The 27,213-nt window shown below is 52.4% G+C and overlaps 1 protein-coding gene across 9 annotated transcripts; it reads right to left on the minus strand.

Moving 5' to 3' along the window:
- Positions 1-247: 247 nt before the first annotated feature.
- RUBCN (rubicon autophagy regulator) lies at positions 248-26,307 on the minus strand. Of its 9 annotated transcripts, XR_010722594.1 has the most exons (24): positions 25,395-26,091; positions 19,919-20,072; positions 18,035-18,118; positions 16,928-17,087; positions 16,645-16,751; positions 15,938-16,078; positions 15,570-15,768; positions 14,784-15,332; positions 14,188-14,232; positions 12,223-12,318; positions 11,934-12,049; positions 11,232-11,433; positions 10,775-10,876; positions 9,917-9,991; positions 7,188-7,248; positions 6,545-6,677; positions 6,041-6,186; positions 5,658-5,722; positions 4,881-5,119; positions 4,420-4,481; positions 4,080-4,233; positions 3,609-3,702; positions 2,475-2,834; positions 248-1,883 (listed from the first exon to the last, which is right to left on the minus strand). XR_010722594.1 is itself a non-coding variant. In XM_066193399.1 (23 exons), exons 1-23 carry the CDS (start codon positions 26,272-26,274, stop codon positions 2,671-2,673), a joined length of 3,144 nt encoding a protein of 1,047 aa, XP_066049496.1. In that variant the 5' UTR covers positions 26,275-26,307; the 3' UTR covers positions 248-2,670. The 9 variants fall into 9 exon arrangements, 8 of the variants coding, with proteins under 8 accessions (XP_066049496.1, XP_066049495.1, XP_066049491.1 ...); XM_066193399.1 differs by lacking the exon at positions 25,395-26,091 and adding an exon at positions 26,237-26,307 and having other exon boundaries at positions 248-2,834; positions 15,570-15,726; XM_066193398.1 differs by lacking the exon at positions 25,395-26,091 and adding an exon at positions 26,237-26,307 and having other exon boundaries at positions 248-2,834.
- Positions 26,308-27,213: the final 906 nt, after the last annotated feature.

A 27,213-nucleotide genomic window follows, 5' to 3' on the forward strand; every position in this document is an offset into this window, starting at 1 on the left:
GCCCCTCACTCATTGGCTTGTACCTCATGCTCTAAGTCCAGTGGGCAGTTTGCAGGGGGAGCCACAAACCAGAATAATTAGTCAAGGGGTAGTGACAATAACCCCCTCCCAGTGACTGCATCACCAGCTGCACAAGCTGTCCCTCCAATGCTCCTTGCCATGAGCAGCACACCCTGCCTGCCCCATCACCTCAAGGTGCAATACATACCACTACCCCACCTGAAACAATGTCACAACACAACCAGACTCCTTATTAACTTAGTTTATTAAGGACGGCATTTTAATTGCTGTGCAATAATCATCCTGTTGTGAGGGCTCCAGTTCACGGCTAGGGCAGCCCCCAGCTCTCCCTCCCAAAGAGCTCCCTCTGTCTTGGCCAGTTCCAGTGTTAGTTGTAGCAGTCAGTGCTGGGCAGCAGTGTCAGTGCTGGGCACAATCTTGCCCTGGAGACCTCTGCCAGGTTTGTGAGTCCTGCTGCTTCCACACACAGTCCATGGCGGAGGATGGAAACCATAACTAAGCCAGAATTCCTTCCCTCTTCTCAAAAAGTACTCAGTGCTTCTAGAAAGGGATCTGGGCAGCCTCTCAGCTGCTGTCCCATGACATTAAAGTGCTTCAAACAAAATAGGGTGGATGGAGGTGTGCTGCTGAGGCAACTCCAGGGAAGGGGGTCCCAGGTCTGAGCAGCAGCAGGAGGGCTTGGCTTGGGCCTGGGGACAGACAAGACCGAGGCAGACCAGCATCTGGTAGCCCCAGGGCTGGCAGAGACAAGAGTCAGAAGAGCAGCTGCTCTGCTGGGGAAAACAAGCAGAAGCAAGACACAAGGCAGCACAAACCCCAGGAGAGCAACTGGAGAAGTGAAACCTGCTTCCAGGACTTGGTCAGGATGCTGCAGGCAGGGGAGAGATGGTGCTGTGCAGCAGCCTGGCCCCCAGCAGCAAGGCTTGCAGCCACCCTCCATGACCCAGCCCTGCAGCCATCTCTCCTGGTCCCAGCCTCTTCCCCTCTCCCCAGCCCTGCCACCCCCACAGGGAAAGCCCATGAGGGGTCACATCCTAGCCTCCAATCAGGGCATCAGCCACTGCCCCTTGAGGCCTCCTGCCAGTGCACTGCTCTCTGGTCCCTCAACACCCTCCTTGCACATACACAGGCCACTCCATCCTTCCTAACACCCCACAGTCCACCTGTGCTGAGGTGGTGTTGGACATGCCCTGGCTAAAGCATCCACAAGATGCAGAGCCACTTCCTCGACTGGGCACAGAGCTCAACCTTGTCCCACTGGGTCTGACCCTGACCCTGCACAGCTGTCACTTGTGGCAGGTGACTCTGCACAAGTGAGGAACCAGTCCTTGGCAGCACCCCTCCCCTCCAGGTATCCCCACAGCAAGCAGGCTGCCTGACCATCCCACCACAGCACAGCTGGGAAGCTTCAAGGCTTTGCCTGGCTCAGGGACCCTTCCACCGCCAAGGGAAGCAGGAGGAGGGGAGAGGGGACCAGTTCCATCCAGGGGTGAGGAACCAGGAGCAAGACAGCCTTGGAGATTTTATACCTGTGAGCCCCAAGCAGATCCCATGCCCCCTAAGAAGGCATTTCAAGCAGCACCTCCTTGAGAGGGAACACACAGTTAAAAATACAAACAAGTACATTAAAAAAATAAAACCAAGTCCAGCAGATTAAAAAAAAACAAACAAACCCCCCCCCCCCCCAAAAAACAAACCACAACCTAAAACAACAAACCAAGACAGAGGCTTGGGGATGCAGCTGGAGGGATGAGCCTTCACCTGCATCCTGACAGGTCTCAGGTAGAGAGGCAGCTCCACAAAAGGCAGGTCCTGGTGCCACCAGAGTGAGGTCCCATATCATCCTTAAAGGACATATCTTCCTGGTAGGATAGATTGGCAGCATGAGGAGGAAGTAGGGTCACAAGCCTCACCGTGTCCTGTGGAGGCAGATTTCCACGGAGCCATGGGGATCTGCTTGCCAAAAGTGCGTCAGCATGTCCACTTGTGCAGCTGCTCCGGGGGCAATGTCCCTCTGCAGCACAGGGAAATCTGGCATTTTCACCATTGTCAGCTCCTCTGCTTTGATTCTGGAGTGACAGCAACTGCTCTCCAGCAATGTCCCACAGCACATTTGAGAAAGGGAGCTATTAAATATACAACCAACCCCAAACCCCACCCTCCCTCCATGCACACAACCCCCAGCAGCAGAATGGAGGATCAGAGGACTGACACCTGATTCCCTCCTCCAAGGAGCAGATGAGACCAGAGCTTCCTAGTATACAGCTGATGAGCAGAAGTGCTGACCCTTCAGGAGACCCTGCTTGGCTTGGAGCAGGGCACAGGGTTAGCCAGCACAACCCTGCCAGGTCCAGCATGAGCAGCTGCTCAGAAAAGGTCCCTGCTGTACCTGCAGGAAAGGCAGGAGCAGCTGCCTCCCCCCAAGCAAAGGCATCAGGGAGTGGGAGTGGTACCTGGAGCAGATCGACAGGGTGGAATATGCTCCCTTCCCAGCCCAACACTACTGCATGAGGGAAAAGAGATCCCTTCAAGGCAGTGCTCCAGGCCTCCCAACAGTCCTCCTCATCCCCAGTCTGCGTGGCTCAGTCTCTGGTGATGAAGGCCATGCACATAAATAAACCCACAATCTGCTCCTTGGCTGCAACATGCTCATGTGGCTGCCACCGCCTCCGGCTGCTCCACTTCATCCTCGCAGTCCGAGATGTAGGACTCGGCACTCTGCCTGTCCATCAGCTCTCTCCGCGCTTGAAGACGCTCGCACCGAGGACAGTGGGTGGATTTGAAGCAGGATTTGTGGTAGCAGGCTTTGCACTCTGTGAGGGAGAGCATGGCTGAGTGCTGGTACAGGCTGACAGACTGCCTGACACTCCACACCCCAGGTCCCTGCACTAGCTCATGAAGCTTTAGAAGCACAGAGGGAGGATTTCTGCTCCCCACAAGGTCCCTCCCCAAGCTTTCCTGATACTCCAAGGAAACAGTGAGTTTGCTCCAAATTTTCTCTGGCACTGCACCTGCCAAACCAAGGCTTGCATGTTGTCAGGAGCCATTTCATGCCAGTTCAGAGGCTGGTCCCAAGACGTAGGGCCAAGCTCTACTCAGCCATTAATACTGGGCATTATCGAGGATGTCTCCTGAAGGGGCCTGGGGATTTCTTAGCAGGCAGGAAGGGCACAGAGATAAAGCCTTCAGGCTCTCTCTGCTCTGCAAGGTCAGCTCCAGCCATCCAAGCAGGGGCAGGGGAGCTGTGTGCAGGCTGCAGCCTGTCCTGTAATCGCAGCAGGAGGGAAGCCAGGGCTCCCAGACACTCGCTCACTGCAGTGACAGCCTGACTGCCCACAGCTGCCAGAGCAGCCAGCACACAGCGTGGTCAGGAAGGGACCTACACAGTTTACCACACCAGCAAACACTGTAACAATTATGATTTGCTGCTGTTGTAACATTTTGCAGACACAGGCCATGCGCAGGGACACTGTGGTCTGGCTAGTTAGGGTTCTGTACCTCTTGCTAGCACAAATGCCACTCAAAGTGGAAGCAGACCCTGGTGGCCCCAGGGTCTGCCCCCTCTCTGCTTTTCCCTAGTATCTCACCTTCACATGTTTTGCACTTGTGGAGCTCAAAGGGGAAGATGATGTCATCCTCATTCTGGCAGAACTCACAGATGAAGCCTTTGGCTTGGCACAGCTGGAAGGAGAAAAGATAAGGAAAAAGCAGCTAAATGCTCATCTCCCTGGAAAGTAGGGCAGAAGGTAGAGCAGAGCAGGACAGCAGGCCACAGTGCCCTGCTCTGGCCCTTCCCCAGCATGGAGCACAGGAAGGCTGAATCAATCTGTGTCAGGGGCAGGGGAGAGCCAACATGGGGTAGCAAATATCCCATCTGTGCCAGGTAGGAGCTCTGTGAAGCAGGCAGGAACAGTTAGCATTGAATCAGGTAATTTGGTGGCTGCCCTGCACACCAAAGCCTCCCCCTCAGTTATCTTTGCAGCAAAGCCTGCTCCCAAGGGTCCAGAGCCGCTCCCAAGGGTTCAGAGCCGTGCCGGAGGCAGGAGAGCAGGCCTTACCATGCATTTGTCAATGTGCAGGCTGCCTGCCTTCAGGAGCTCCGTCAGGCGAGGCATCAGGTCCCCTTTCTTGATGGCACTGAAGTCACTCAGCGAGTAGAGGTGCAAATCTTCTGTCAAGTGGCCAGGCACTGTGTCAAAGGAGTCCAGGAGGCTGCAAGAACAGAGAAACCAGAGCTCAGAGCAAAGTGACTCTACTAAGAACCTTCCCTTCACTCCTTGTGCTTTCTCTCCCACTCCAGCCCCCTCTCTCCCCAGAGCTCAATGCACAAGCTGTACAGATTCCCAGTGCAAATTGCCAGGGGACAGAACCAGGACAGCAAAACATCCCAGGACTCACTCTTTAGCTAGCCGGCACGTTTTGAACATGTTCTTCATGTGGAAAAGCTGGATTCGCAGCAGCTGGAGAAGGGGGGACAAAGAAATCAGTCAACAGTGCCATGGACCTCAGCTAAGCAGGTCTGCCCCATTCCCCATGCTGCTGAAAAAACTGCTGCTCCTCAGCTGCTGCTCTCCTGTTTCCAAAGTGTTTACATCACACAGGGTAAGGTGAGCACAATCATTGTCATGTGCTCCAGGAGATAAACTGAAGCACAGCTGGATACCAGACAGAAATTCCTTTTGACATACCTATGCCACTGAAGAAATCAGAAGAGGTGAATGGAAAGACACAGTGATGAGGTTTTAAGCCTCCAAAACTGAAATATCTGCTTCTCCCCAGCTTCCCTGAAATATGGTTTACAGTTGGCAGCCATCCACCTCACCCGAACTCCACTCATGAAGGCATGGAAAGTGTCTTACCCGCACTTGGTTGAGAGCCTTCACTTTCTGGTACAGGGCAGGATTGATAGCTTGCACATTGAAGAGTGGGTCACTCCAGATCTTGCTCAGCAGGTCTTTGGAGAAGTTGCTCACATAGTACTTGCTGAAGTCCCACTTGCGCAGAATGTGGCTGGGGATGATGGTCTGGGCGTTCTCATGGCAGCACTGGCAGAAATACTTGCCCAGGTACTCGCAGTACCGCATCCGCTTGATGTAATCTGGCCAGGCAGACAGGCAGGGTCAGCCCAGGCACGGACTCTGCTGCACTCCCAAATATGTTCAGCATTTCCAACAAGCAAGGAACTCTGCCTTGCTGGCATCTCTGCCAGCCCAGAATGCTCAGCACTGGGGTCTGCACGCACCCTCTGACTGCAAAAGCCTTTGGGACCAATAGTCCAGCCTCATGCAGCCACATCTACCTACATATTCAGAGAAGAGCTCTGTAGCTGCAGAACCTGCTGCGAGCTTGAGGACCCAACAGAAGACTTTGCCTTACAAGAGTCAAGATCTGAAATGCCCTCTAAAGGACAGGCTGGCTGCTCTTTACCTCCACCAGCTCTGTGACCTCCTAGAAGAGGAGGTTCCTCTGTGGATGGTGCACACCAATGTGCAGACAGAGCTGGCAATGGCAGTGTAGCACTGCTCCAGCGATCTTGTGCTGAGCTCTACCACCACCCACTCATTCAGCATCTTCCCACTTGTTTGCAGGTTCTTCCCCACCACTGTCCAGCTACAGGTCAGGCTCCCAACACTCACCAGGATCAGTCCGGATGCCACAGCCTGCACACCGGTAATTCTGCTTGGCCACAGCCACCTTCCTCCTGCCCAGAGACAGAAGACAACATGTATGACCCAGCCCTGATGGTGCCTGGCACCAGAAGATGGGTACCAGTACAGGCCTGGGAGGTTTATGTGGACAACACATGCAAGGGAAAAAGCCCTGTTGTGTCCTGGGTCACACCAAAGGCACAAACCCCAGGCACTGGCCATCTCACCATCTCACAGTGGTGATCACCGTGGATTTACTAGGCTCGGAGTAGGGAAACACCAGCTACCAGGAGATAAGCAACCTTGGTGTTGATGGAAAAGGGATGGAAAGGGCAGGTCCCCTGAGAGCTCCCAGGCACACGGGTCCTTACGCTGGGGCTGAGTGAACATTGAAGATGATCTGCGGTCGCGGCGGGGCCCACTCCAGGTTTCCGCGCACTCGAATCCTCAGCTTGTAGATATCGGCGTGCTCTCCATCGTCGGGAGAGATAGGCAGAGAGTCAGGGATGGGCAGGAGCTGGGAGAGGCAGGCAAGAGGGTCAGATCCCTATCTTGCACTGCAAAAGCAGTGTACCTGGCTGGACTGCCAGAAACCTGCAACTGCAGCCCTCCAGAAAACTGCCAGGCACCAAGTCGCCCCTCCAGATGAATTGGGGGCTGAAGAAGGGCTGTCCCCACGGATCTGGACACTGCTTGTAGGAGGCTGCAGTGGCACAACACTGCTTGGTTGCATCCATCTCCAAAGCCCAGATAAACCCCCTGCTCAAGCTCTACAAAGGGAGCACTGAGACAAGCAAATCCTCCTCAGCAGTGTCCTGAAGCCAGGGGCTCAGGGAAGATCAAATGCAATCAGTGACAGGAACTGACAGCCTTACCTTCTGTGGGGCATCATGCTCAGGGACCAGCCACTCCAATTCAGAGGCAGCTGGGAGCTGCATGCCCTCAAACTGCTTCAGCAAGCCCATGGCCACTGCCTCTGCTGAGTTTGAATTGAGGAAGGAGTGGGATCTAGACAGGAAAGGAATTGTTAGTACTGGATCTCACAGCTGTGTCCTCCCTGCAGACCCATGCTAGTCCCAGATCCTCCCTCTAACTCTGGTACCTTAATTCTGCACTGCTACACAGGCTTAAAATTAATATACGTGGTTGATTTCTGTCTTTGCAGCTGTCCCCAAGAAAAGCTGGCTAATGGCAACACAATAACTTTTCAGAAGAGCTTGCAAAACTTAACTCACTTGGCAAAACTTGTGCCTGTTTGTGGGGGAAGCTGCAAAGTGACAGCCAGTGCCTGTGTAAGTCAGAAACAACTGCTCTCCCAGCATGAACCTACACAAGCAGCTACCAACCATGGACACAGCTTTGTATTTCACCACACAAAGCAATGGGGTCCACAGGGAGGGAGGGAGGGAGGGATACCAACTCCAGTGCAAAACAGAAACTGATGCACATGGAAGAGCAGAGTTGGGTAGGAGAGAGAACGTGGTACCAAGATGTGTCACCATGAGGTTGAAGACATACATGGAGTCTGAGGAGAGAAAGGACTTCCTGCTGGAGTCTGGGTTCCTCTTGATGTCTGCATCTGAATCACAAACAGACAAGGTTGAACAGATGGGACAGGGCAGGGGGATACACTCATTTCAAACCAAAGCTTCGAGGTAAAACTCATCAAGCTATTCAAAACCATGTGAACTACAGCATCAACTTCTACCAGTGGCACTGAGCAGCAGAAGGGGTGCAGTCTAATCAGCTGACTGTCAGAACTACAAGGGAAGGGCATGGTGGGATGCTGTGAACAGCCAGCCTGAAGTCTAGGGGAGACAAGTGGCCACTGGTACAAGTCACACACCAAGTCCTAGCAGTAATATGGCCTGAAATAGAACACACACAGGAGACTGAAGAGCAGGACTACAGGGTTAGCAAGAAGGTTTAGTAGCTCTCTACACACAGTATAGATGCTGGAAGGGATTAGCAATGGGATGCAGAGCCCTTCTCTCTACTTGACTGTAACCTGTAAGATCAGACACTGGCCATGCCACAGCTTGTCAGTGACTGCAGAGCCAGGGCTGGCAGCCTGTGCCCAGCACTGCCCAGGCACATCAGCATCCCGGCAGAGAAAGGGCCAGCAGCCATGAGGCCAGCCCTCTGCAGAGGTCACAGACTCATCTCCTGAGGACAGAGGGGTCCAAGACAAGGTGCAGAACACTGCAGTCCTGCTCCCTACACCTCCCCATCATCTCCCAAAGAGCCCTGGGCTGCCCTGCAGCTCGGGTACCAGGCAGTACCCAGTGGTACATTCACCGCTCATCCTTCTTTCACTCCAGCAGGTTAAACCCTAACAGGAAATCCATCTCAACAGTAGAAGACTCCTACGTCAGGACAATTCCAGTTGTACAACACAGACAGATGCAGGCAGAAACCTGCTTCGTGGCAGATAAGGCTCCCAGAAAAGGGAAAGAGGTATGCAAGGGGAAAGTACTACAAGTCAGGACAGAAGAGTTGCAAAGTCACAACCTTCATCCCAGTAGGTCTGCTGTTTTGTACCTCTGGGGAGCTCTAGGAATGGTCTGCAGTGACCACACCACCCCCAAACAAAAGCCTGTAGCTTCCCCTGCCCCAGTGCCTGGCATGGGGAGGCACAGCTCAGGGTTCCTGCTCCTGTACCCCAAGCAGGTTGACTGACACAAATCTGCAGAGAGTCCACATGATCCCAGCCAGGCACCAACTGCACACTGAGGCCAAGGGAATCACAGCCTATGATGCAAGGAAATCACAGGCAGAGAAAATAATGTCCCCTGCCCCAAGCTTTTCTACAGAGAGCAGGACTACCCTAGCAAGAAAGGGAGCAAGTCCTGCAAATTTACAGACTCACAAGACTGGAATCTGGCTCAGACACTTGATTTTGACATCCATTGCTAAAACAGGCACAGGACAGCATCCTAATGTTAAAGAATCCACATATCTACATCATGCAAACTGAATTCTAGCTGCAGAAAACAGGAAATTCAGGCAAACAGCCTCATGACCTTGTAGGGCACCAGCCAGACACACCTGCCATGCTCTGGTGCCTTCCTCTCTGCACAGGAAGGTCCCACATGGTCCTAGACTACCATGAACATGAACAAACAGAGGCACACACAGCACAGAGTGGGCCAGGTGCTATGGGGAGCACACTCAGGCATTGACATGGTCTCAGAGGTGGCAGAGGGAGCCAGGTCTGACCCTAGGCTTCCAAAGGAGCTAACACTGGGATCCTGACACCGCTCGCTTCCCAACATTAACTGCAAACACACCCCAAATCCTCATCAGCTACCCAAAACATCTCTGCTGCCAATGCTGTCAAGTGGGATAGTCCCCAGGAAGTTTGTGAACAGCCCCCAAATCTAAGGACAACACCCCGCACCCCATGTGCCAGCTTTAGCCGGGATCACAGCCTGGTCTGTGAACACAACAAGGCTGACAAGAAAGATCTGAGCACCAGTAAACCCAGCAGGAGCAACGTGCTGGTGCTGAACACCTGACAGGAGAGATCAGCAGCAGCCCAGCAGGCTGTTCCCTTGCTAAAGCAAACAGGGAGCACATGAAGGTTATTTAAACACGGCCAGAAGACCAGAAGGATTACTTAGTACTACTGTAAACAATAAAAACACTAAGCTGCATGTGATCCCAGTGATTAGGACCTCCAGCATGAACAAACAAAGGCACAGACAGCCTGTGCCCTGTCTGATCTCATTACTTCTCCCTCCAGAACTTCTTTCTAGAAGGATTCCACTCCGAGTTGAGTCTAAGCAAAATAGGAATGCTGTGGCTCAGATCAAAGCTATGGCACACCAGCTCTGCCACGTCAAGCAGGATAATGCTCTCCAAGGCACTTGGGATGGAGACCTGGTCCCACATCGAAAAGGACTCTGCTCTCATTCAGCCCAGGTTCAGCCTTCAACACCTACAGAGCTTCACTGTCCTGTGAAGTCCTACCCCAGACAAGACAGGTCTTCACCACAGCAGGCACTTTTGATACATCCAAAATACTGCATGGCAAAACGCACTGGGGGATGGAGCCTACAGCAGAACTCCTCTGCTCTACTCAATCCTGCCACATCATCCTGCCACAGCTTTTCTTGCTGACATCTGGATGATACAGGAACTAATTCCCAGTTCTGAAGCCAGGCAGATTTCAAAGGAGTGTGCCCGTGCACACACACACACACCTTGCACACACGCGCGCGTGCCCAGGGAGCACTGCAGGGTACCTGAGAACAAGGAAGCCATTGACACTGAGAGGCCGTTCTTGGACATTTGAATCAGGTTAGATCCATCGTTACCATCTGTATGACATGGTGATGACAAAACAGGTGACTTCAGTGCTTCAGCCAGGCCAGAGAGAAAGGGCATAAAACAAGAGCAGCACTCACACAAGGAGAGCCCAGAACTGAATTCACACACTCCTCCATGGGCTACAAAACTGACACAAAACCTCACCCTCATGGACTGAAAGGAGAGGTTGATGGCAATAGTCAGGAGACAAGAAGTTTAAAGCTGAAGACTGGACAACTCCATCTTCTTTTTAAAGTAAGAGAGATGGAGGTACTGCTGAGAAGTCATCCACTTCAGAGGATGAACAAGGCTCTGAAGGAAATGAATACCCAGGGACTTGGGCTGGTCTCCTGTGGGTAATAAGCTCAGCTACCTAAGCTGTCAGGAGCCAAGATTACAGGTATTGCAGGTCAGGATGTGACCAATTCCCACCATACAAGAGGTAAATGGTGAGAGCTATGGCTCCTTCTGCCTGGGGAGGAGAAGAGAGGATGGCAGCTCTCCCACCTCTCTAGCTGTGACAGCAGCCACGTGTACCAGGCAATGAAATGGAAACCATCCACCAGCCAGAGGCACAGAATGTAACTGAGTTACAAAAGATTTTGAAGGAAAGTCATGCTACCATATGAGGGAAACTGATTGCTCTGCTTATACTCAGAATTCAGCCATTTGTTTGGGAAAAGCCATCCTGAAGGCCAGAGGGACAGGGTCTTCTTCAGCAGGACTGACTCCAACACAACCACACCAGGAAGTCTGTTTCTATGACAGAAGCCAACACAGCCATTCCCTCCTACCTCGGATCTCATACTCTTCCACATCCTCCGCAGAGCCAGAGTCAGAGAGCCGCATGGAGCCATGGGAGCTGAACTGGGACCCACTGTCTGTTGCCAGGAGACCTGGGAGAAAGACATCACAGCCAGGTCATCAGTGGAAGTGCTCCAAATGGTCACTCACAGCTATGGGAGATGGGAATAGCTAGGTATGGCCAGGGAAAGGAGAGATGGAGCTCAAGGATGGAAAACACTATGGGTTCAAAATGAAATTCCATAACTCAGTGCCAGCAGTGTTATCAATGGATGGTATCTGTCACATTATGGTCTTCAATAGCAGCAGTTTCACAAATCTTGGCACCACCTCGGTAGCAATTAAACTGTTTCCAAGGAACAGGCAGGAAGGCAGGCAGCTATAGGATAGGCAATGGATAGAAAACCCACATCCCACTAGCTGATGAGCCCAAAACACATCACCCACTGTCTGAGCCCATCTCCTGGCAGGTAGGGAACAGGTGCCTGGTGCGGATCTGCTGACGTCGAATGCGAATCTTTTGTTTAAGCTCCTGGATCTCCTTGTCACTGTCTTCTTCCTCCTCCTCCAGCTGCCTGCTCATCATGTTGCATTTCATCAGCTCAATGGCAGCGATCAGGGACTCTGAGATGCTGAAGTGGGCGTTCTCCTGCAAGAGCAAAAGTATTCAAAGCTATGCCTTGGACAAACTAGGAAGACTTGGTAAAATTTTGTTCCCCACCTATGCCAGGAAAGAGCTTATTACTCATGAATGGTGGCAAAAAGATGTTAATCTCTGTCAAAATATGACTCTTCTATGAGGACCTAGAAAACAAAGCCTTCTTGGGCATCAGAACACTCACAAAACACAAGAGGCATCCTACAAAGAGGATGTGCAACACATTCACTCTGGGAGGTCAGCACACAGCCCTGAGGGGCTCTAACATGTTGCAAAGCTGACACGTATATGAGAGATGGACAAATCCCAGCTACCAGACATCACCAAGGAGCTCAGTCTTGGAGCTCTGTGCACAGCTCTGCACCAGGCAATACCATAGCATTATCCTCCACATGGCAGGAAGTATGATACTGAGCCGGCAGGAAGTATGATACTGAGCCTGCAGTAAGATACATTCCCCAAAGCACACAGGCTGCTGCTGCTTCCCTCACCTTCTCCAGGTCTGCACAGCTGCCAAAGTCCTGCTCAGAGAGGTAGCTGATGAGGGACTGCCCTTCCGAAGGTCTCCTGAACATCCCTTCCCCCGAGCTCAGGTACTGCCCAGAGTCTAGAAAAGCAAGAGACACGGGTATGAGGGAAGGACCTGCTATCTCCATGCCACCAAGCCCTGCCAGCGCCCAGACAGCATCCCACAAGCAGGTGCCAGCACTTGAGGCCACTGCAGCCTATGGAGGAACCTGACCAGGATTGAGTATCCCCACTGAGGCTGGCTGTACTCACCATACTCCATGTAGAGGGAGCTGGGTGTGCTCAGTTCACTGCTCTGTGTGGAAGCAGAGACCGGCCCTCTCCCTCCACTTGGATCGCCATGGGACTCTGGAAGGGAAGATGACATCAGACACACCCCAGTACCTCAGAGGCGCCCTGCCACTGCACAGGATGAAATGAAAGGGGCTTGGCATCACACACACAGGCACAAATGGATGGAAATAAAGAGAGACATCTTCCTGCTCCATGCCACAGCTGAGGGCAAGCCCAGGAGGAGACAAAACTAGAAAGGCATTTCAGGCAGGAGAAGGGGAATGAAGGAGTGAAGATGATGAGAAAAAAGGAACAGTCACATCCTGAGCCTTCCTCTGTTTACCCCAGAGAGAGCTGGGGGACACAACAGGCTCCAGCAAGCACCTCCTGCCAGCCCTTTCTTCCTGAGGGAGCATTCCAAGGGCAGAGTTATCTCCCAGAACAGAGAACAGGAGACACAGGGAATCATGAGCTGCCAAAGGATCTGTGCAGGTCCCTGCCCTGCAAAGCAGCCTGGCCACCAGTGTAAGGATGCATCTGAAGGACATGCTCCTGCTGCACTGTAAGTCAGGCCTCCCCACACACAGCACTGGAGCCTGGGTGCAGTGCTCAAGGTGACCTACACGGGCTGTGGGCAGGGCTCTGTCCTGGTGCAATTCCCTGCCAGACTGAGCCAGTGGAGACTGCCAGGAGCTGGCCTGACTGGAGACCAAGAACAGGTGGTGCTCTACAGAGAGCCATGGCCCCAGGGAGCACCTGGATGGAGTGGCTGGGTGACAGAGGACTGCTGAAGGAGACTGAAAACACCCTGCCTGGAGTGGGACAGGAGCATACAGTTCTGGATACCGGGCAGGTGCCAGCTGACGATCCTGAGCCATAACAGAAGAGCAACCCTGTCCTCTCAACCTCTACTCACTTTTGTTCCCAGCTTTGTGCCATAACTCTGATGTGGCTGGAGGCTCCTGAGCCCATCAATAACAGCCTCTCCCTGTCAAGGCCATGAAGCAGCAGTCACCAGGATGGGGCCTGGGATCAACCCACCCCACAGGCTGGAAGACAAGAGACTTGTCAGGGTAGGAAACTCTCACAGCTACTCACTGCAGCCTGACAGTGTGTCTGGCAGCCACCTCAACATAGAAACCACCTTATGGGGTGGATGCCTGGGGATTCCACATACAACAGAGCCTACTGCTGAAAGGTAAAGCAAGGCAGTACTCAGCATCATCCGCTGGAGCAGGACACAGGGCTGGACATATCGCTCTGAATACCCATCACCCCCAGGGAGAAGCCTTCCCAGACACAGAACCCTCAGCACGCAGATGTGAGCTCGACAAACCCAGTGCCACTGTTCAGTGGATGCAAAACAAAACAGCCCTCTTATTTTTGAGCTGCTGACTTTTTCTGCACGTGGGGAAAAGGGATGGCAGCACCCCAGCATTTCTGCTTGGGGTAAAGCCTGCCTTGAGCCCAAAAGAGCATCCAGGAGCCTCAGCTGAGGGTACATACACTGGAAATCAGCCAACTTCAAACCTCCCTGTACCACAGATCCGCAAAATAAAAGGAAAAATTAGATGTTCAAGCCCATGCCTGGTTAGCTGCCAGCCCATATTCACTAGGTAGGAGATGAAACCTCTCCTGGCTTTCAAGGCAGTGGGTGGAGGGAAGGGCAGGGGATGCAGCTCAGAGACTTGATGGCCAGCACTCCCTAATGCCATGCAGGGGAGCTGGACACACTTCTGGCTCTGGTCCACTGCTTCCACAAACCAAGCTGGGATTTTGCTCAAGTCACATGCATAAACCAGGCCACAGTTCAAAGCATCAGCTGGGACACAGCGAAGATCTTTTTTTTTTTTTGGTTTTCTAAATGAACACTAATGGATTGATGGCAATCCTGAACTTGATGCAATGATCACTGATGAAGGGCTGTTATACTGGCTCCCAAACCTGCCACTGGATCTTCTATTATAATGGTGATATCCCTGAGGCCTCCTAGGCAGACAGAGGAGGAGAAGGGCAGCGTTAAGGGAGAGAAAACAGAGACAGACTAGTTACTACTCAGCAAGGACTTCCACTTCTCCAGTGAAGGCAGCATCAGGGCAAACTCCCACAAACTGGTTGTCCTCTCACACCCCACTCTCCCCATCCCCATGTATTCACTTACTCAAGACCACAGGAGAACCCAGCAGGTTACCAGTGGGATGACATCCTACCAGTTGGAGGAGCTCAGACCCCAGTCCCTTATCCCAGGCAAGCAAGGCCAGTGGAGAAGAACAGCTGATGCCACAGCATTGCTGCCATTTTCTAAGATTTTAGTAAAAGCTGGCAATACCAGTATCAGTCCAGCACAGGGCATTCTGGGAAGCAAGATGTCATCCCATCATTCCAGTGTGGAGCTGAAAAGCTAAAGGAAAAGACCAACCACTTGCCCACTGTCCCTCTCTCCAGTGTGATCCATGGAATCAAGGGGGTGGCCAGCATCAGCCTTCTGGTACCAGAGACTCCCACGCCCAAAAGCCGTCCCAGAAAAGCTCTCCCATTACCGTGCAACTTCCCAGAAGTCACATTGGTGTCAGAGTGTGAGCGCACGTGGCTCTTCTTGAGGATGCCCTGTGGAGCTGAAGACTGTCCCTCTGAGAAGCTGGACCGGCGCAACAGGCTCAGGCCCCTGCTGCCACCTCCACTTGCCCCCTGCTCCCCCAGGGATGATACTGAGTCCAGTTTCTGGGAGCTGCTGGAGGAGAAGAGTTTGGAGCTACTGCTCTTGGTGCTGCTGGTGCTGGTGCTGCTGCATGCCCGGCCCCGGCGTCCCAAGTTCCCAATGGCCAGGTACTCTGGCCCGTCATTAACATCACTCTGTGCATCATCCTGACTCCCTGTCCAAGTATCCTCGCTCTGGCTGGTGGTGCTGGAGCTCATCTCGCTGGCTGGAGAGAAGGGGTCTTTGGGTGAGGGGACGTGGAAGCGGGTGACAGAGCTGGGCTGCTCCAGAGGGGACCTGCCCTCGCTGAAGGAGGAGGACCGGGTGGACGGGCAGCGCTCCTGGGGCTGGCCAGAGTTGGAGCTGCCACAGGAACTCACTGGTCTCCTGTCTGGACAGAGGCAGGAGCATGATTTCACACACTCTGGCACAAGGAGACAAGGAGACATATCCTGTAGCAATAAGCTTGTGGCTTCACACCAACATGCCCACCCACCACAGGCAAATCCCTCCCTCCCATCATGGGCAGAAATCTTCCATACTCATTCACCCCAACAAATACATAGGCAGATAAAAAGGTAAAGTCTTTTCTGAGTCTACCCTAAGCTCCCCAGCCTACCCTTGATACCTGAGAGGCCAGAGGATGCTGGATGTTGGAGGCTGGAGAAAGACCCAAAGCAGCGTTGCTGTGTGCAGGTGGCAGCAGCGACACACGGGGATGCAGGGAGGGCAGTCAGGCTCTGACTCTTGGTCACTGGAGATGGATTGTCACTCTTCCTGGTAAGCTGAAGAGAGGTGGCATCATCAATAAACCAGCATCTATGGGGCTACATGACAAAAGAGCAGCAACAGAAAGGGATCAACATGCAAATGCCTGGTCACCAACCACAGACGATGAGGCAGCCCTGGGAATGCGAGGGTGGGGAGGGAAAAACAGGGCAGCACAGAAGGGAAGCAGCTCTTTGTCCACAGGACAGATTCCCATTGGGAAATTACCAGGCTCTCAGTGAAATGATCCAGGCAGCCCAGTGCTCCCGGCAGATGGCCCTTGTGTCCCTCACCACTGTGATCACACAAGTCTCTTGTCCCAGCAGAAGGATCTGACGCGCACAGGGATGGCAGTGACGTGCCGGCCAGCTGAAAGAACACAGCCCCCATTTAACGAAGCCTCACTAATTGCTCTCCTCTGGGGACTTTGTGCAAAGAAGGCAGCTGCTGTTTCCCTCCTCTGGAGAGGGTGCAGCTGGCACAGGGCTGCACAGGGGGTCACTGGTATAATGAGCAGGAGTTGGCATGCAGGTGTCCTGGGGTGTTGCCCATCCCCTCAAGAGGGTGACTGTTCCTTATGACCAGGCAGCTCTGTGTGCCAGCCCTGAAGCCTGGGACTGTTGGAGAGGGCTTTAAAGGTGCGTCTTACAAGGAACTGGTCCTCAGGTCCCCTACTCAAATCCTTGGTGCAAGCCTGAACCAAGGTGCCCCACTACAGGCTCCACACAGCCATCTCCCCCACCCTGACCCCTTACAGGTCACACAGAAAGGACAAGGACCAGTTCCCCACTCTCTTCCCTCTTGGAGCAACTTTTACTAGTTCCAAGTCCAGCCTCTGGTCCAAGAGTTCTGCCCTGAATGTGACCTTGAGGGAGCAGCCACAGTCAGTTGGCATCTGGGGAGAGCCAGATGTAAAATCTGGGACCTCAACTCACCATGGAGGTGTCAATCTGAGCCAGAAGCCTGGGGTTGTTCTGCTCAACAGCTTCCAGGCACTGCAGCATGGCCGTGACGTGGGCGTCACTGAGCAGGAAGGCAGTATCTGGGGAGAAAAAAAAATGCTGCTCAAGGGAGTCCCTTTCACCCGCACACTTTGACACATCGGTTCCTAACACTGAAACCAACTTTTTTGCTGTCCTCCCTCACTCCCACACAGCTTGGAAATGCCACCAGCTATATATTTTCCTAGTAAGAAGGAAAAGGCCCATTGCTCTTTACCTGTGTAGAACTTCCTGATGTACTGGCGGTTCCCCAGGAGCGGCCTCAGCTGTGCTGAAAGGCAGTGGCACTGCAGGCTGTGCTGCAGCCACAGCTGTGCAATGGCCTGGTCCCCTGGGCCCTCAGGGTCACGCTGGCCACTCTCCTGCAGGCTGATGAACTGGAAAGGGACGTCAGGCACAGGTTAAGGCAGGCAGAGGCAACAAGGGGAGCAGGGCTTGTTTCACTGCATGGCTTTGGTCCCCTTGATAACAGCAGTTTTCCCATGCCAGTCACCGTCAGCAGGAAACAGGGCATGTCCCAGCAGCTTCCCAGCCACCAGGGAAGCAAAAGCACCAGGCAGGAACAATGCTTCAAAGGTCAGCCAGTGACCAAAGTCCTCTGCCAGCCACCAGCACAACAAATTTCTCATGCACACTCTCCCACCCATGAGCCTTGCCTCTAACCTGGAGGGACCCCATGCTCCCAAATCCAATCTGACCCCAGTGGCGATGGTCATTTTCTTGCTGACAAATTAACTGGGAAAGGCTATGGCAAAGCCTGAGCTGCTGCAGCTTGCAGAGCTGGACTGGAGTTACACCCCTGTTCCCCCAGCAGCAGGCTGAACAACACAGGAACCACCAGTGGCCAGCCCTTTGTGCCCATCCACAGCAGGAACCATGGATATCAGTACAGCATAGCCGAGAACCAGGAGCATCCCCACATGCCAGTGGCTGGCACAAGTCAGTAATGGGAGAATAAATGCATGGTGAAGTCACAACCCAGAAAGGGGACAGCCCAGACCCTTAGAGATCTGCACAGACACATGAATTGCCCCTGCACACACACAGGCACTGCTTCTGCCAGTTCCCTTTGTGATGCCTGCTGCACCCAGCCCAGCAGAACTGGAGACTGGGCTGGGAGAAATAAGCAACCAATTGTCTCAGCCCAAGCCACACTGAGTTCCCAGGACATGGCTTGTACCCAAAAACCCTGCGTCAGCCTCCACAAGCCATGGAGCCACTTTACTCACAACAGCCCAGGCACCATTGTCCCATGGGTGAGGCTCCAGCCCAGCTGCCCTCTCCCCTCCCACTGGGCACATAAGGCCACCCCACCAGAACTCACCTTCTCCAGGTGATGAGCAGAGCCCGGACTCAGCCAGCGAATGTCCTTCACAAACTGCCAGTAATCCTTCTGTCTGCAGCACACCTGCCCAGGACAGGCATAGTCAGGTACCACCTCCCAGGTGCCAGTTAAATGAGCACATCCCCATTAGTCCCTTGCTGCCATAAGAGGCCACGCTGTTTGCCTCAGCTTTATTCAGACAATGAGGGGTTTTCTTAGTTACTCTTCTCGTCAGAGAGGAACTGCAATGGAGTTTCTGTTTTCCTCTCTACCCTATTGGTTGTAAACACAGACCCAAAAAGTGTCTCTTCACCAAAAAGCTGATTATTTTTACTTCCATCTCTATTTCCTCTTTCACAAGCGACAGAAGAATGGCTTCTGTTTTGGTGGTTTAGTTGGTTTGGCAGGGGAGTATTTTGTTTTATAAGACTAGAAAACTAACATGGCAATTTTAGTTTTGTAGACTGAAATCGGTTTTCTGGACAAACAAAATCAATTCTAGAGTCTGAAAACCTCTTACCCTAGTTTTCTTAATGTGTACATATGGATTTTTTCACCTTTTTTTTTAAATCCCCAACTGTAGGCAAAAATGTTGCCAAGAAAATAAAAAGTAAACGGAAATGTTTTGCTGGAGCAGCTATGAACCAACTGCTGTTTGGAAGCTGTATTTTCATGGGCCTCTTTTTACAACTCCTACTGCTTGATTGGTGCCACACATGCCTGATCAGAGGAGACATTCCTGAGTGGAAGAGCTGTCTGTGCCTATAGTAAAAGCACTGAGGAAGGTAACACACCATCCTGCTTTGCAGGTCTGGCATGAACTGGTACCAACAGACAGATGAGTATAAAGCATTTAAACCTCACTTCCTGAAGCCTGTGAATAGCAGGTCTGTCAGAAGGAACACTGCACACCTCACATGGAAAAGGCAGCTCCTCTCTCTGTCGATCTCCCAGAGAAGGTCCCTGGTTCATGCAGCTGGGGACTAACAGGGCAGCACCTCAACTAATGCTGTCTGCAAACTAGATAAATCCATGGAGCAAAGCTCCCTGCTCAGAAAACCTGCCAGTCTGGCACTTCCTGGAGGTTTATTAGCTTGGGTGCAGCATTGCACAGGTGCAGTTTTCCTGATCTGGAACCCAGATCAGGGCCTGTGTAAGCTGCCTGGGGCTCTTCTGTGCCGTTCTCTTCTCTCTGGGTGGCAGAGCCACTGATGGGAAGCCTGTCCCCAGGGAAGCCCTGCAGCCTTGTTTCAGCTTTCCACTGTAAATTAATTGTGCTGGTAATTGCAAGCTGAAGGGGAGATTTTCAAGCCTCTGCACACAAGTGGGAAAAAGAAATTCTTCCAGGCAGCCGTGGAAGCGGGGAAGGCTGGGTGAGCAACTGCAGGCACAACAAGAGCCTGGAAAGAGTGATCCCATTCACGCAGAGCGCAGGGTTGGCTGCCAGCTCCTGTTACTAACACAGCTAACCAGAAACAGTAAAGATGCGAGGTTTCTCTTGCCAGGCCTTGCTGGGGACTTGTCCAAGTGCAGATGATATGGGGCTGACTCACTGCACATGCAATTTAATCGCTTGGCTGCAGCAGAAAGAAAGGAGAGAGGGGCTGGCCTCAGCAAAAGAGGCACAAGTACTTAGGAAAACCATACTGAAAGTAGATGAGATAGAAAGAATGTACACCCAGGTCCCTCTGACAACCACAGGATTTACCAGGCAAACTCAGTCCCTGCTTGAATCACTTCCCACCCTGTTTACAAGTGCTGTGCCCACACTGCTATGAGCACAGAAGTGAGCTGCAGCACCTCCGTGTGACATGAACTGAGGCTGTGACAGACAGACAGACAGACAGACAGACAGAGAGTTGTGCTGGCAGGACAGAGCCATACCTTGTCATGGATGAGCCCATGGTAGAGGATGCTGTGCATGTCTCTGCAGAGCCGTTCCAAGCCGCCATACTTGGACCAGACATTCGGGTTGCTTATGGACACCAAACCTTCCACTGTGGTCTTCAGGTTGCCAAGGAGCTTCCAGTGCTCCTGCCTGCAGAGGAACACAGCAAGATATATCAGACATACAGCAAGGAGCTTCACAACAGGAACATGGTATTGCACTCTCTCAAAGGAAACTCTGTTCAGCCTGAAACCTGTGGTGGTCCAGAATTTAGCACTTTGCACATCCCTGTGGTCTCCCATACATGGTTTGTGGACAACAGGCCGTATTGTAATGGTTCTTCTGATGAGTGGCAGCCACCACCAGGAGACAGACAGAACAGACTGATGGCTCCTGCAATGTACTACATGCCCTGTCTGGCCCAAAAAGCTGGGGATTAACTTTCTAGCAGCCTCCTGCTTCATTGACACGTTCTCTCTAAGAGAGCGGCAGCCCCTCAGGAGCACAGCAGCTGTGTGGAAGGGTGTGAGGGCTACCACATGGAGCAGACCCTGTGTTTACAGAGCAGCACTCCCTGAGCAATGCACATCACATGGAGAGCTCCAGCCCTGTCAGGATGCAGAGATGCTCCTCTCCCAGGGAGGTGACACTCTATCTGCATGTCCAGCTCTACAGCTGCTCTCTGGGCCCGGACCTGCTGTAGGCACAACTTGCAAGAACAATACCATGTTATGGACAGATTAGCAAACTGCTGGTTAACTCTAGAGTATGCACAACAGTTCATCAGTACCATCCCCTTTGGCTGCCCTGCACACAGCAAGAAACCACCATTATCTACCACAAAGCAGGAGAGATGGTGCAGAGAGGTAACATCATTTGACTATGCAAAAGCAGCTTTGGGGAAGGGAGCTTTGGATGACTGAGGTTCCCACTCAAGCTGCTTGACAATGTCACCAGATAAACAGCAGCTGTCAAAAACACATATTCAAATAGGAGACACTCTTTCAGAAGAACAGGAACATTGCAAGGTACAGTTAGGAGTGTAAATAACAAAAAAAAAAACATGTCTCTGCAGGGTTTGTAACAGAAGCACCCTAATTGCCACCTTAGAGTGAAAGTTCAGGTTTTCAACTGGCAAGAAAGGAGATGGCGTTTCAGCAGTTAGTCCCTTCCACAGCCAAAACCAAACTGGATTTCCAAAACACAAGGGGAAAAAGAAGGAAAAAAACTCAAAATAAATAATACTATTTAAAACTGTTCCCATTCTCATCCCTTGGGGATCAAAGTGCGGGCCACATACTTCTGGTAATTAAAACAAAGCTTTTCTCACCAATATTCTCTTTTTGAGACTACTGCCAAACTGATTAGTTGAACAAGCAGATCATTAAGTATTGGCTCTGCTTTAAGCTCCCCATTCACTTCCCTTCCTCATGAGGGAAACATCACCACTTTCAGTGCCCACCTAAGCTTAAACCACACAGAAGCCAACCCATCCCACCAGCAAAGCCTGCCATTCTGACAGTACCAGAGCTCTAAACCAGACCTGCAGTGCATGTGGCAGCATGTGTATGTTTATGTTGCACTTAGACTAATAGGCACAGGGCTTTATCTCAGAAGAGACTGAAAAAAAATGCACAGATATAAATAAAAGACAGCTTCCTGAAGGAGATACAGCTTGGGGACACATAAAAAAATGATCCAGCTCTGCTGAATTTATGGGCTTTTCCCATCCCTGCTCTGAACGATGCAGATATTCATTGTCTGTGGATGCCCAGAGAGGAACTGGCAGTCCCTGGTCAAAGAGCACCTGCAGCCACTGAGCTCAAAACATCAGCAGCTCCTCCCTAAGATACTCCTAACACTCAAGAGTTAGGAAATGCAAGTGAAAGCTCAGCCACGCCACTGATATTCCAAGTCAGTGAGTCAGGGGAACTCACTCCCATGTTATTTCATGCTGTAAAAAGCAGGTGATGCACACAAGGATGTGAGGGTAGCACATGCAGAGATATGCCTTTCCAAATGAATGGTCTCATTAAAGGACTTGTGCATCTCAAGAGGTAGGAAACCAGGATCCATGGCTCTTTCCTAGCACAGCAAAACTAAGGGTAAGCAATCCTTGAACAAAATAAACTCAAAATGTTAAAACATTGAACACAGAAGCACATAGAGAATAAGCCACATAATTAAAGCACCTTTGCCGAGATGATCTTGAACCCACCAAAAGTGAATTAAATCCTGGTAGGACAGTAAGTATCCTACGGAACTTGTTGGCCTAAAGCAGTTCACAAGTTGGACACACAAGACCTTTCTGATACCCAAACCCCAGTTGTTTTTGGGCTGGAACATGCTGAAAAGCACACAGTGACACAAGGCTGAAGAACTGACAACCCATATAGTTGGCTGCAGGTGGCAGGGAAATTGAGAGAGCTCAGCTAACCACATTTCAGCTTTGACTGGACTCTGGGGCAACCCTGAATTAGCAGCAGGGTTTGCTCCCCTCCCACTGAGAGCCTGGGTTTCAGCTGCCAGGAGGGATGGAGAAAGCCCAAGTTCCCTTTTCTGCTGGTGTTCAGAGCATTATTAAGAAATCTGCTTTTTTTTCTTTTTTTTTTTTTCCCTGAATAAAGAGAATTCTCCTTTGCCAGTGCTATAGAAAGCCTGGCAAAGTAAGGCCAATTCATATAACATTACAAAAACACCCCAATTTACAATAAGGGCAAAGTGAGTAATACCCCTGAGGGCCACAGAACAAGACCAGAGCTTCCCCTGCAAGAACCACACGTGCTTCTACTCTCCTGATCTAGCAGAACTTGGTTCCCCCAGCCAGAAGGGCCAAGGTTGCTTGCAGGGGCCATGGAGCAGCAGTGAGATCTCAGCTGCATCCCTCTCCTGCCTTAAAGAAAACCTCTGATCCAGCCTCCAATTTTAACCACCAGTTCCACAAACTTGGCACTGGATCTCCTTTCTTTACCACAACAAACTCCATCTTCAAGTACAGCAACATCAACCTGCCATTGGGAACTGTCCCAAACATAACTGAACCTTTTGCACTGGAGTGATAAAAGACAGAATCCAGCCTTGCAAAAAAAGTGGCTTAATGCTGCCACTACTGACAACAAGGAATGCTGCTTGCTCTTCCAAGGCTCTCTCAGCCCCTCCATGCCAGCAAGGGTAGGAACTTCTTTTGGTCCAAGTCAGCAAATGTGACTCACAGCAGAGGCAGGAAGCCATGCTGCTGACTTCTTAATTTAAAATAAAACCAAATCTTGATTACTTTCTGAAACAGAATCAAACAGGTAGCCAGCGTTCAGAAATGAAAAATAAAAATGAAGCCCATCTTTCTTGCCAGAAACATCATCTGCTGTGTATCTCCTGTGCTCTGCAGGAGGCACTCAGCAACGGCTGCTCGAATCCTGACCTCCACCTGGAAGACTCTCTTGATCCTTCTTAGAACACTAAAGAGGTTGGGCTAAGGATGCTGAGGTTATGGAGGGACTTCTGACAAAACTCCAAGAACACTCACTCCTGTGCTGGCTGTCAGTTCCTCCTGCAGAAAGCGAAGATGTCACGTAACCTGCCCTGCACAGAGCCTGCTCCTGCCTCGTTGTCCCCACATCTCCCAGACAACCAGCAGCCCCTTCCCTGGACTCCCCCGCCTGCTCCTCCTCCGGCAGGCTCAGCACTGCTGGGAAAAGGGATTAAAGAAAGCCAGGCTTCGTGCAATTCATCTGCAGTCACAGGGAGTGGCTGACGAGGCAGAGGAAGCCAGAAGAGCTCTGCCAGCCCAGCAGGGATGGGCAGGAATAGCTGAGCAGGCTGTCTGGAAAAAGGACACACAGGGTAACTCGCATCCATGCCAAAAGCTGGCACTGAAATAAAATGGGGACACAACCACAAAAGGCGCCCCCAGCAAACACAGCCCAGAGATGCTGCTTGCTGACGCATTCTTGCTTTGCACCGGCAAAGGATGAGGGAAGAAAATAGGGATTAAAGGTGTTTTTTAACCTTCCCATGGCAGATAGCTTTACCTGCTCATCTGGCTAAGTCTCTCACAAGCAGATGACCACAACCTGTGGACCCAGGGTTCCGTCCATTTGGCTTCAAACTGCACAAGACCTTCCTGTGACAAGCATGCAGGCAGCAAGAGGCAGTGACAGGCAGAGCAGATTCCCACAGCAGCCCACCTCCGTAAGAGCCGCTGCTCGCATCCCTCCACTGCTCACAGCACAGGTTCCCTTTAGGAACCCTCTCCTCTGGCCCTGTTGTCTGTGACGGTCTTGCTGGTGCCAGAGACAAAGGTGGCAGTTCTTTGCTAACCTGCCCAGCTGACCACTGGCCCATCTGCTCCCCCTAGGACTGCTGTGTCCTCTGCACCACCCCAAGAGCCCTGCTCTCTGCCCAGCAAGACAGCACTATTCCTCCTGCCGTCAAGGACAATGTCCTCCCTGGACATTGGCATTACAGCCCTGCCACTCAATGCATTTCAAACCTGCTGTTAGGAGGAAAAATCCAGCATAAGAGCCTCATTTTCCTTTCCTGTGCTGGAAGAAGGATGGACTTCAGCAAAATAAATTTTGCTTCTGCATTTTCTGTAATCCACAGGAAGACGGATCCAGTGATCTCTATCTTATCACTATCGGTAACTGCCACAATCCAGTGTGAAACGGCACCTCACTGGGAATAAAAATGCTAACCACACCACACAAAGGACAAGGCAGTGTAAGGCCCATGCAGGATCTTCCCCAAGGCATCTGTGCCAGCCAGGAGAACAAGCAGGCCCCTGCATGTGCCAGGGGCCACATGGTGGGGGATGATGCCTTCCTTATCCCTGGTGGAGTGCTGGGGGTGGCACCACCCCAGCCGTATTAGTCACACGATGGCAGAGTGTGGTAGAGCAGGACTTGTGCTTGCAAAGGCAAGAAAATGCACAAACATGAGCCTGGAAAGACAAACCAGTGAATGCAATCAATTCCTTTGACCTTTTGGAACCTGCTGTGTCTGAAACATTAGTAAAGAGGGAGAACAGCTCGAACCATGCATATCAGAAGGCACCCCAAACCTGTGCTATAGCTTTAAAAGCACCGGTAGCATTTTCCCAGCTGATATGGCAAGCAGGAATAGAGCGACTCGCTGAACCCCTCAGATAAGGAATGCCTCTCTCCCATATCAAGTTTCAGCTGCTCCTTGCTCCCCAGCCAACACTTCCAATTTCCATCCAATATTCATCTTGCGTTTGTGAGCACCAGGGCAAAACCAACGCACATGTAAAAACCTGAAGTAAATAGGACTCGCCATCAAAACACCTCCGGGAAACAGCCTCTGCTGCTCATAAATGCTAACAAGAAAATCCAGGCCTGAAGCACATCCGAAGACCACGCAGCTCAGGTCAACACACTCACCACCACCCATGTGCAGACGCAGGGCCTCGCCTTCAGAAACAAAGAGATAAATAAAGAAATTTCTGTTCAGCACCTAGAAGAGGGGATGCAGATGACTGCCAGGAAGGACAGGAGATAAGAATCCCAGAGCAGCAAGCTGCAGAGCCACTGGAATGGAGACAGCACAGCGTTAGGGCGGGTGGTTTCGCCCTTATGATCAAGGTGTATGAAGTAGAGGCCTGGCACCTGCTGTGCTGGCCGTGGCTGATGGGAGATAAGAGTGGGGCAGAGCATCAGATACGGAGGATACACACCCGTGGCTGTCACTGCCCCTCCGGTGGCCAAGACTCCTCCCCAGGGCATGGAACAGAGCGGTGTGCTGGCCCCGGGTGGGCGATGGCTCTGATAGCCCGGCCACTGTGCGCCTCCTCCCACGAGGGACCGAGCCGGGGGCAGTGTCACGCTCTGCAAGCGGTGATCCCACTCACGAGGGGTCTGTTCACTCCCTGCTCGTCCCCAAGTACCCCCACACTTGTGCCCAGGCGCTGGCTGTGCACACACTCCCACACACCCACGCAGGACGTGATCTCTCCAGGAGCATCCCCCGTGCATCCCTACTGCTGCCCAGGCACCACGGGCGTGCTGGCACTGCTGCCGCCCGCGTTCCTGCACGCACACCCCGCGCCGCGTCCCAGATACACTCACACACACACACACACGCACACGCGCGCGCGAGTGTGCGACACCCCACGCGTGCACACGCAGGACGCTGCCGCCCCCAGGCGCGCACCCGCCGCCCCACAGCCCGGCACGGCCGCCGCGCACCGCACCCGCACCCGCGCCCCGTGTCCCGCCCCCAACGGGCGCCCCCGCGGGCCGCGCCCCCGGGACACCGGCACCCGCCCCCCCCGCATGTCCCGCCGCGCGCGGCCCCACCTGCTCTCCGCGTGCCCCGCGTGGGGCCCGATCTCCATCCCGGGCGCGCGCGGCCCCGCCGCCGCCACCGCGACAGCGTCACGCGGGAGGGGCGAGCGCCCGCCCCGCCCCGCCCCGCCGCACCCGCGGACTACAGCTCCCGGCGTGCAGCGCGCCTCCCCGGCGCACCCCGCGCCGCGGCGGACTACAGCTCCTAGCGTGCACCGCGGCGTTCGGGCGCCATGACGGGCGGTCCGCTGCAGCCTCCCCCCGCCTGGAGCTTTCGGTGTGCCCCCGACTTGAAAGCGCTGGTAAAAACCACAATGATTGCTGAGATAACCCTCACCAAATCCTGCCTTGGACGTGATGAGGAAAATGCGGCGGCAAGGGGAAAAAACCGAACAAACAACGGATCAAACGGATCACACCTGCAGAGACAGAGAAACGGAAAGAGGGTTCTGTTCCACCGCCCACTGTAAGGAGGGTGTGAAAAATACAGCAGCATAAGATGTGCCTTTCACCTAAATGCAGTGAAATGAAACTTCAAAAAGGAAAAAGTGATGCTGCTGTCTTTCGACTGAGAATAGTCAATGACAAATTATTATCGAAGATAAAACCTAGATATGTTCTGGAGTTGCCTGACGCCTCAGAAACCAAAGCCAAGCATTTGTACAATGGAAATTCCCTAGAGCTGTTATTTGAAATGATAACTATGTGCAGCATACATGAAAAAGCACCCCTTGACGTGACATTTTCTATGTGGTTTATTTTACCAGTACAGTACTTCTGCAGAACGTGGGGGTACACAGTTCTATACTGCTGTTCTTGATAACAACAATAACGTAATTTTCAGAAGGTGCTTAATGAAAAGATCAGGACTCCTCATGCATCATAATTGTATTCAAGTGTGGAACAACTTGAATCCAGTCATCAGGCAGAAATTTCCTTTCATAGAGCCTCCTGCACTGATTAAAAACACTGCCTGTACGTGGCATGTT

This window comes from Chamaea fasciata, unplaced genomic scaffold, assembly GCF_029207755.1.
Source record: "Chamaea fasciata isolate MVZ Bird 193981 ecotype frontalis unplaced genomic scaffold, bChaFas1.0.hap1 SCAF_11, whole genome shotgun sequence".
NCBI lineage: Eukaryota > Metazoa > Chordata > Aves > Passeriformes > Sylviidae > Chamaea > Chamaea fasciata.